Here is a 9,935-nt window from a genome sequence, read left to right as displayed (position 1 = left end):
CACCTCCCCCCACCCCCCGTGACCAATGAAGCGGAAGACACAACACTGGCCTTGTTCCATCGTTTGTGATGTGAGGAGCTTACACCTGCTACCACTAAGCTACTTGCTGCAGATCAAAAACAGACGCCACAGCAACCTCGAAGACAAGAGGAGGGATCCTGGCAAAAGGAGGTTATGTTGGCTTTGCTAATGACATGATTCTGAGGCGGATCAACACAAGTGATGTGGGATTTGCGGAGCCGAGTTGCGGGACCCCATCAATTTAGTCCATCTCTGTGTAAAGGAGAGGGCTGGAAGGGGTGTGCTTGTTAAGAATAGCAGTGGCATGAGCTGGTTTTCTTAGAAGGGCTGGTTGTCCACTGGTGTTCACTTCGCATTTACCATTAGCTTGTATGGGGGGCGGACAGCTCTGACTGTTGTGAGCCAGGGCTGGGGTCTCAGCTTCCTACAGAGCAGCCCACACACTTCTGGGCTCCTTGCTTGTCTGCACATAACTCTGGGAGAGAAGTCAGGGACTTATGTCTTTACATTCTTTTTTTATGTAAGGGTAATGAGAGAAGGAAGGGGAAGAATTTCAAAGGAATAATGGATTTCACCTAAGGTCACATCCCAACACTCAGGGTTCATCAATTCACCCAGCATTGAGGGCTTGAGTCCTGAGCCTCTCTAAGCAGAAGTCTGATCTCAGCCCGTACCTGGTCATGCAGTGGGGTCCCACAGGAGCTGCAGCTCAGGTCCAAGGACTCCGCCGTGCTTGGGGGCACAGCAGGTGGGATGGCTGCCAGAGCCTTGGTCTTGGAACAGAATTCTGGGTACTCGGAGGAGAACCTCTCATAGCCACCTGTAAAGGAGAAAGATGCTCGGGTTAATGGGGTCACTGAACAACCAGGAAACCAAACCAGGGGAGAACTTGAACACTACCCTTCATAGAGGAGAGCTGTTGGGAAGCTAGGGCTGGTTGCACCTATATTGGCCACTGGGTGGCGCTGTGGGCCCAGAGATAATGGTTAAGGAGCCCTTCTTCCAGAGATGGGAAGACTGCCTTGGGGAAGAAGGCATCCTAAAAGCTGGAAGAAAAGCTTTAGGGACAAGACTTCGGTTTAGAATGCAGATACACAAAGGAGGATGTGCAGGGGGAGATGAAGAAGGAACGCTTTCTTTACAGTGATGACAAAGAAAGAGGGAAGAGCCACTAGGGGTTTCCATGAGGCCACAATTGAGTCCTGGGACCCACAAAGATATCTGTCATCCCCCAACTCCAGCTCTTCTTTTAGAGAGGTTCTCTAGTGTGGGAGAGAATAAAAAAACTATTATCCTGGCACCAGGCCTTCTGGACCTCAGCAACAGAACAGATGCCAATCACACAGCCTCATGAACAGCTGTTCCATCAACAAGGGGCCAAAACGAGAGGAAACGGGCTTAAATCTAAACAAATCCCTCTTGCCTCATCCAGGTTTGGGGCACGGGAGGATTTCCTGACCTGAGAGTTGCTAAGCCCTGGAATGGTTCTCTGTGGAATCATCTTCCGGGGAAGGAAGGTCGTTTAAGTAAAAGGAGACAAATGGCCAACTTCTGTGGAGTAGCTTTAGTGCCATTCAGGCAAAGGCAGCTGGGCAGGGGTGGGCAGAGACGCAGGAGGAGGCGGGCAGGGAAACACACCAAGAAGAGACAGTCAGCCTGTGTCTCTGATTTTCTTGTGCACTCTGGGACTTTGCTTTGCGGGAAACTTACCATCTATTATTGTCAAAGTTTGGCCCTGCTTGGGTTTTTTTGTGTTGTTTTTTAAATTTTTTGTTGTTGGTTTTTGTTTTGATGTGGACCATTTCTGGAGTCTTGATTGGATGTGTTTGGGGGGCTTCCCAGGTGGCACAGTGGTAAAGAATCTGTCTGCAGTGCAGGAGATGCACACAGGTTCAATCCCTGGGTCAGGAAGATCCCCTGCAGGAGGGCATGACAACCACTCCAGTATTCTCGCCTGGAGAGTCCCATGGATGGAGGAGCCTGGCGGCTACAGTCCACAGCATCACAAAGAGTCGAACACGACTGAGCATGCGTGCACTGCTTCCGTTTTGTGTTTTGGTTTCTTGGCCCTGAGGCAGGTGGGATCTCAGCTCCCCAATCAGGGGGATCACACCTGCGCCCCCTGCATTGGAAGGTGATGTCTCAACCCCTGGACCAACAGGGAAGTCCCCCTGCTTGTATTTTTATTTTGCAGTTTCTATTGGACCAAAAATAGATTAAAAATGAACTCAGCAGGGTCTGCAGGTTGTGGAACAACCACTCAACGGATGGTCACGCAGGCAGCTGGCCCACTACACCTTTATGACTAAGTGACGGGGGGGGTGCCATTGCTCTCTATCCCGACCATTCAAAGCAGTTTTCCAACATGTGATGGTTAGTCAATTCCTTGCCCTGAATCCCAACCCTTGACACTACCGCTTCGGAGAGGAAAGAAAATGATCGTTTGCCACATCATAAGGCTTCCAGAAACAGGGCAGACATTTTTTCCTCTCTGAGCGGGAGGCTCCTGGTTTCCCTCCCCCAGGCTATAAATGGCCATTTCTCTGGTCACAGGCCCTCACTCTGCTGAGTCATAATGACCAGCCTCCCTGGAGGGAAAACCTGCTGGAGGGCCCAGTCCTGCCCTCTTCAGAGGTGCTAGTGGCCTGAGTGGACTTCTTGTCAGAAGCAGCCCTCCCTTTCGCCTATAAACCTGCTAACACTTCCGCCCCCAACGCAGGCTATGAGCAATGAAAGCCGGCAAGTGCCTTTAGCTGAAGCCCCCTGGGATGGGCCTCTGGGATGGAAACTTCGGCAAATGCTGCCCTTTGGAGAAAGTAAAAGAAGTGGGTCCATCCACAAACCAATGTTGAGTGTCTATATGAAACACCATCACTTGCTACTCTGTACTTCTAGAGGATCTGAAAAATTGAGTGAAAGGATCTGTGTGTTTATTACATAATTTGAACATTAAAATACATCTCAGAGATACAAGACGTTGAGGGGTGCCCTCCCAAAAGCTCATCACCTGGACGGGCAGGCCAGCAGTCACAGGAGGGTCAGGGCGAGGCTCCAAGGTCATAGAGAACCAGTAGCTCTTAGGGCTGAAGGAGCCAAGGAGACTCAGTGGTAGAAAGAACGTTCTTCCCGTTGCTGAGAAGGCACAGACCAGGGCATCAGACGGAAGTGAAAGAGCCTTGCCTTTGCAGTCAGATTCACATCTCTGAGTTGAAATGCCAGCCCTGTGAATGAATCATAGGCTGTGCAGCCTGGAGACATCACTGAACCTCTCTGAGCCTCCTCCTCATTTGTAAAATGTAATGAAACTTCCAGGCCGGGAGTCTCTAGTGGGGACTGACTGGAACAGCCAGTGTGCACTGTGCCTGGCCCCAGGGAGACACTCAATGAACGTTTCCTTCTTCAGTACCTAAGGGGACTCCAGCTTCACTCACAACTTCTCACACTCAGGACAGCTTTCTCCTCCTGGGCTTTCCTTCTTTTTTCCAGTGGGCATCTGGAGAGCTGGTAGTTAGGCAGCAGAAGAACAGGTACCAGGCACTTCCTGCATCCCACATCCCCTGCCCAGTCAAGGACATCTGCTACCTCCAGGGCTGACCATCAGTCAATCCCCAGGGAGCAGCAGAACCCTGGAGGGGTCCCCAGCCTGCAGCTGACCCTGGGGGTGTGGCAGGTGTGGGGGATGGGGGAGGGCGCAGGCAGGCCCAGAGACCAGACCAGGCTTGAAAGCGGGGGCTATCTGTCATCTCCCCAAGGCTGCACATAACAGGACAGAGAGATAGCAGTGGTCAGGAAAAGGCACCATTACAATGAAGCGGCAAAATGATTACTGAAAAGTTCTTTCGCTCTGGAGACAGGAGCAAAGGGAGGGTGGAGTCCCTGACATGGGAGCAACGGAAAGGATTTCCCTCCGGAGCCATCATTAGCTGTGGTGGGATCTGTGGCTGGTAGTTACGAGGAGCATCAGCAAAGGACCTCCTTCTGGGGCCCAGGAGCTGCAGTCAGGCCAGGACCTCAGATGAGTAGAACACACCCTTGTGGGGTCGGGAGCTCCCGAGTGATGCAGTGCAGATATAGGAGTGCAGGTCGGGGGCCATTCAGTCCACACCCCAAAAGATCACACTCCGATCCAGGTTAATAAAAATGACAGACCCTCTTAAAAGGAAATGTTCATTATGTGTCAGGCTCTTCCCACCCCGGTATCCAACCAGCAGCCCTGGAAGAAGGCGTGCTGAGCCCCAATTTAACATTAGAGAAAACTGAATTTCATGGCGGCCCCCATGTAAGGGCATTCAGCCCACAGCTGCTGCTGCTGCTGAAGCTGCTGCTAAGTCGCTTCAGTCATGTCCAACTCTGTGCAACCCCACAGACGGCAGCCCACCAGGCTCCCCTGTCCCTGGGATTCTCCAGGCAAGAACACTGGAGTGGGTTGCCATTTCCTTCTCCAATGCATGAAAGTAAAAAGTGAAAGTGAAGTTGCTCAGTCGTGTCCGACTCAGTGAATCCACAGACTGCAGCCTACCCCGCTCTTCCGTCCATGGGATTTTCCAGGCAAGAGTACTGGAGTGGAGTACTGCCTTCTCCAGAAGGGACCTCAAAGTCACTTGGACCCTGGTCATCAGGACCCATCCTGGTGCTTCCCCACCACTGCTTCTCCAGTGGCCCTTCTCTCAGCGACCACCCGTCCAGTGGTTCATCACTCTAGGAAAGAATTTTGATGCGGAAATAGAAAGAATGTCAACAGGGCACTGCTGACATTTCACTGGACTCTGCTTCTCTCCAATGCTTTTCGAACTCCAGGTAGTTATGGAGGAGTCGTGACCAGCATTTTTTTTTTTAATTTAATGAAACAGAATAAAAACAACTTGAACGCACTGCATTTATAGAGGGTGTGATTTCATGGCACTCTGGTTTCACAGTGATGGTCCCCATCACAGGGACTCCCCTGGCACTTAAAGGCACTTGCTGGCTCTTCTTCTCCCAGACTGTACATGGCATGTGCTGCAGTGGGGCACGAGCCCAGTACAGGGCGACAGACACCTGGCCTGGCCGTGAGCTGTTGCAGGACACCACTCATGTCTTACATCTCTTGGGGGAAAGTGTATTTCAAGAGCTCAAATTACGTAATAAACACATGGATCATTTCACTTTTAAAAAAAGGTCAGCTCCTCTAGAAGTATATAGAGTAGCCCTATACTAGGTCCTGATGGAAACGAAACTCAGTTTCTTATGGTGGGTGGTGGGGAAGAAGACTGTTCCCAGCCTCTCTCCTCAGTGCCTGCCTCCCCAGCTCACATCTGTGCAGGTACCATAGCCACGACCCTTTCAGCAAGAGCGAGATTGACTTGTATTTTTTTATCTTTGACCACATCCTGCAGCATTCGGGATCTTAGTTCCCCGACCAGGGATAGAACCTGTGCTGCGGGTACTGGGAGTGCACAGTCTTAGCCACTGGACCACCAGGGAAGTCTCAAGAGCTAGATTTAGATCTCCAAGCTTTATCCAGAACTCATGAGAGGGAAAGTTTATTGCCACTGTACACACGGTGGGGTGGGATGGGAGAACGTCTATCCTGTGGCCTTGGAGCTATGCGGGATGGGAGGGGGTAGGCAGACGGGTGCAGAGGAGCCCCAGCTCTGTTGTGGGAGCTGGAAGAGACACATCCCCTCCTAAGCCCCGTTTTCCACCCTCAGAATGCAAGGATTCCAGACACTATCTTGAAGTTCCAACATTCTGTGCTCCTGAATGGTCATGAACTGACTTGCCGACTACCAACTGACAGCAGGTATATATTTCCATCAGACCTGTGTATTTCCACCTTCTGAACACAATCTCACAACACATTCGCCAGTGAATTCCCTTTTTTTTTTTCCTACGTCCTGTCGCATGTAATTCGGTAACAGATAGGCTGACTAATTTTGACCTGTTTTTCCCATGTTCTTATTTAATAATATACCTTCTAGCCTTAAAGCTCTCATTTTCTCATCTTAATTTTAAAACTGGAGCGTCTGGGGGGGCGGGGCAGAAAGGACTATAATTTTCTACCCAACTTCCTTGAGGAATAACTACGCCTACGGTTCAACTCTGTGTTCTTTTCGTCTTCTCACACAGACAGGGAGGCAGTTTTCAAAGTTGACAGAAACCGTGAAACTGGCTGGCCCCCTGCTCATGTAGGTGGGGCGGGGGAGATGTGTGAGAAGTCCTTTGAAAGGGCAGGCTGCTGTGATGCCCGTCATCTCCCCATAATAGGACTCTTAATGGGGTCTGTGATGGGAAGGACAGCCTCTTGGTGGTGACGATGGTCGCGGATCTTAATGTGGCTGCCACTTTTTCCCTGTTACTCTCTCTACACTCTCATATCAACCTGTTAACAAACAGAGCTCGTGGCCTTGCTGTCCTGGGACATCTTATCAATATCAAACACTGCCCAGCAGGCAAAGTCTGGGGACATCTGAAGGTCCTTTGGCTTTGAGAATTTCCAAGACTTCCAGTTTACATGTATGGGCTCCTCATCTCTGGGTCCTGGGTCTGCTACCTCTGGTGTCCCGGGCAGCTGGCTGGACACTCGAGGTCACACTCTAGGCTGGATCTCGCTTGCAGCCCCTCCAGGTACTTCTCTGCCATCTGCTCCCTTCAGCAATCTGGCTTCCGTCTAGTCTTCATTTCTTCCTCCCCAACTTCCTCTTTGTTAAACGGGAACTGCCTTCCAGGAAGGAAACCAGCTATCTGGTTTCGGATGTTCTGATTTTTTGTAAGGAATTCCTTGGCTCTTTAAAAAGGTCACCCTTTCTCCTCTCTGAGTTCTCGGTGAAGCCCACCTTTCCTGTAAGGGAGCTGAGATGGACTTCCTGACAATCAGGCTGTCACTCTCAGTCAACACCTACTGGAACCATCCAGTGCAGATGATGCAAAGAGTAGTGACTTTGCCTAATTCTTTATAACTCTTTAAAGTCTCACACTCTGGGTTAGGAATTTCCCTTAAGGCCTACCTTTATTTTTATGTTTGTAATTCTAACAGTTCTCCGCTGTCATGGGTATATCGTGTCCTGTTTGCAAGGAGAAAAGCCAGTCCTTTTGCCTTTGGGTGAAAGAGCTGCCCTTAGCATCCCCCAGGATTCTGCCGTTTGGTGCCACTGACCTGGAAATGAGGATGGGCAGGGCAGATGGACACAGAAAGAGAAAAGATGGAACACAGCCACCTGACCTCTGCCCATAGCTCTCAGGATGGGCCTTAGTCGCTGTTCACACGGAAGCTATCACGTCAGGTCGCTATGATCAGGCTTGGGGACCATCGGGTATGAGACTTCCGACCTGGAAGGAGAAGCTGGAGTATATTGATCTTCCCAATTTCTCAAAACAGCTCCAGGACGGCTTTTAAATCAGAACTTGAGTAAGAACTGACAAAGGTCACAGGCTGAGAAGAACTTTAGTTAGAAGAAAAAGTAAGATAATGTTTTTATACCTGAAATCTTCTGTGCAACAGACTGATCTCTTATTGGGGGGATGTGGGAAGTAAAGAATGACGTCTATTAAGGTAAGAAAAATGCTCTTTTTGTCTTTCTCTACTGGGGGGAGGGGGTCTAAAACCCTAAACCAAGGATCTATGAAAGAAAGAGAAAGGGATTTCAAAAGAGATGTGTACTATAATTAAATCTGAAAAGCTGAAATCTCTAAACTGTCCCAAAATGCCTTACAGGGTTTTCAATAAAATGAGTTTTACCCCAGTGGGAAGATTAACTAGCCAAAGGACCAGAAAATGTAGTGATATGGGTTACTGCTTTTAGCAAACCTTGGGTATTATTAGGAATTGTAAAGGCCAGCTAGCACTGCCTTAATCTTAAGTAAAGCTATGAATTCTTGCCTATGGTATTAGTTATTAACTACCTGTAATATATAACCAACTGCCCTTCAAAGTGGCATAAATAGAAAAATCAGCTGTTTAAACACAGTTAATTGGTAAAAGTCCATAGCTTGTGACCAGGAAGGGTAATAGAACCTCTAAAAATATCCGGCTGTTTTTACTGTCCCCCCAGGATGGCAGATATCAACAGTTTTCCACGGCTTAATGTCTGACCACTTTTACTCCACACCCACCACCACACGTGAATGGTTGCACAGAAGGCCCCACTGGCTGCAAAATAAAGGAACAAACTGGGGGGGGGGGGCGTGGAATCATCCAAATTACCCAACACCTAACCAATTCAGGTATTTACTAAAGATAAATCTAAGGGGCTTGTCTCCTCTCGTTTCCCTTTAGTTTCCTGCCCCCAGGGCCTCCTGCGAGGAACCCACGTTTCCTGCTGTTCCGCTGGCTTCTGCACTGTCGGCCCCCAGGCGCACCTCCCCGCAGCGCCAAGGGAGCCCATTTCCTTCTGCCCTCACTGGGGGATTCCTTTGCAGGGGAAGGCAAGGAAAAGAAAGAGGAACTGTGTGAAGACCGCCTCTGTTTAGCACCTAAATGAAAACAGGCTGAGCTGAATAGAATTTGAACCAGTTAACCTCAAAGATGTTCTATCACCACTGCAGAACAAGCTGGAAGGAGATACCCTCCCTCCCCACACTCTGAATTTTAGGCGGCAGTTGCGTCCAAAGGCAGGCTCCCTTTGCTTAGAAAGACCCAGCTGAACCTCTCCTGGCCCCTCCCGGGAGGGCCTATGAAGAGAAGTTGGACCCCACGCCCAGGCCATGACCCTCCCCAGCTCAGAGGATGCGGTCTGGGAGAGGCAGCGAGCGGTCCGCCCCTGCGCGCGCCGGGTCAGGCAACAGGAGGCAGTGCAGGCCTCGGGAGGAAACAGCCCTTAAGCACTCCTTTTCCTTCGGCCAGGCACCTCGCCAACCGCCAGGGGACTGCCGACCCTACAGACTAGCATTTGCCTCGCGCCCGGCGGCCGGCCCGCGGGGCGGCTCTCGATACAGATCTGGCTCCGGGCTCTCCCGGCGGGATTCGGGGGAACCAGGCAGGTGCCGTGAGCCCGAGGAGGGAACCTTAAAAATCTCCTTCTCTCTCCAATAGCGAGGCCTAAGTGCGCGCCCGGAAACCCTAGGGCGGTCCTCTCTGGATTTCTTCCAGGAAAAAAAGAAAACAAAACGAACCCAGACGCCACGTGCGTCCGCTCTGCCTCGAGAAGGGTCCCGGGTTCGGAAGCCGAGCAGGCAGGCGTGCGATCGGGGTCCAAATCCGGAGCGATCGAGGTGAGCACAGCTCGGAGAACACAGCGGCCAGCCCTTGCCACTCGAAGGGGCTTTCGTCCCAGAGAAATTTCTCTCACTGTCCCTACGTGCGCCAGCACCACGCAGAGGACGAGCTATGTGCTCAACCTCGGGGACCCCATCCCCGCGCTCCACCCAGTCCGGGACCACTGGGCTCCCGGCACACCTCGGCGCCCGGGGCCCCAGGGCCCCTGCGCCCAGGTCGCCTCGCTTAGCGCCTGGTCCTTCCGGTGCAAGGCCCTTCCTGGCACTTTCCCTTAAAGCGCTGGGAGGAGAAGGGAGGAACGCTGGGCCCAATCAGAGGTGCCAAAGGCCGCCCTCGCAAAGAAAGAAAAATCAGCAAAATCGCCTTAGTGGTTCAACCAAAGGTCAACAGCAGCATTTCCCCAGCAGCTGACAGGTCAAATGGCCAGGAAACAACTGCCGAGAACAAAGCCCCCCGCTGTTCACAGGGGCCAGCCCGACCCGCCGGCACCGAGCGGTGTGGTCGTGCCTTTTGGAAGGGGCGGTGGGGAGAGGTTTCCGCCGCCGCGCCTCCCGCCCCATCTCCCTTCCTCTCCGGTGAGCGGGACCGGAGAGGAAGGGCAGGAGGGAGGGGGCCGGGGGCGCCGGCAGGGAAAGGGGCGGCCCTTTGATGGCGGGGGTTCGAAACGCCTCCCTCGGGTCCTGGGGCGGCCAGGACCCGCAGCGGGCTAAGGAATGCGCGG

The 9,935-nt window shown here is 51.8% G+C and overlaps 1 protein-coding gene across 1 annotated transcript in view; it reads right to left on the bottom strand.

Annotated features, from left to right (window-relative positions):
* The window catches only part of DUSP4 (dual specificity phosphatase 4), a 17,198-nt gene that overhangs the window by 5,306 nt on the left and 1,957 nt on the right, over positions 1–9,935 (bottom strand). Inside the window, exon 3 of the mRNA XM_010838858.1 lies at positions 696–841. Coding sequence (XP_010837160.1) covers positions 696–841 — 146 coding nt within the window. The remainder of the gene's footprint in view (positions 1–695; positions 842–9,935) is intronic.

The sequence above is a fragment of the Bison bison genome, unplaced genomic scaffold, assembly GCF_000754665.1.
Source record: "Bison bison bison isolate TAMUID 2011002044 unplaced genomic scaffold, Bison_UMD1.0 scf7180017864105, whole genome shotgun sequence".
In the NCBI taxonomy this organism is placed as follows: Eukaryota; Metazoa; Chordata; class Mammalia; order Artiodactyla; family Bovidae; genus Bison; species Bison bison.
The sequence above is the reverse complement of the archived record's forward strand: the minus strand, read 5'-3'. Positions and strand labels throughout refer to the sequence as shown.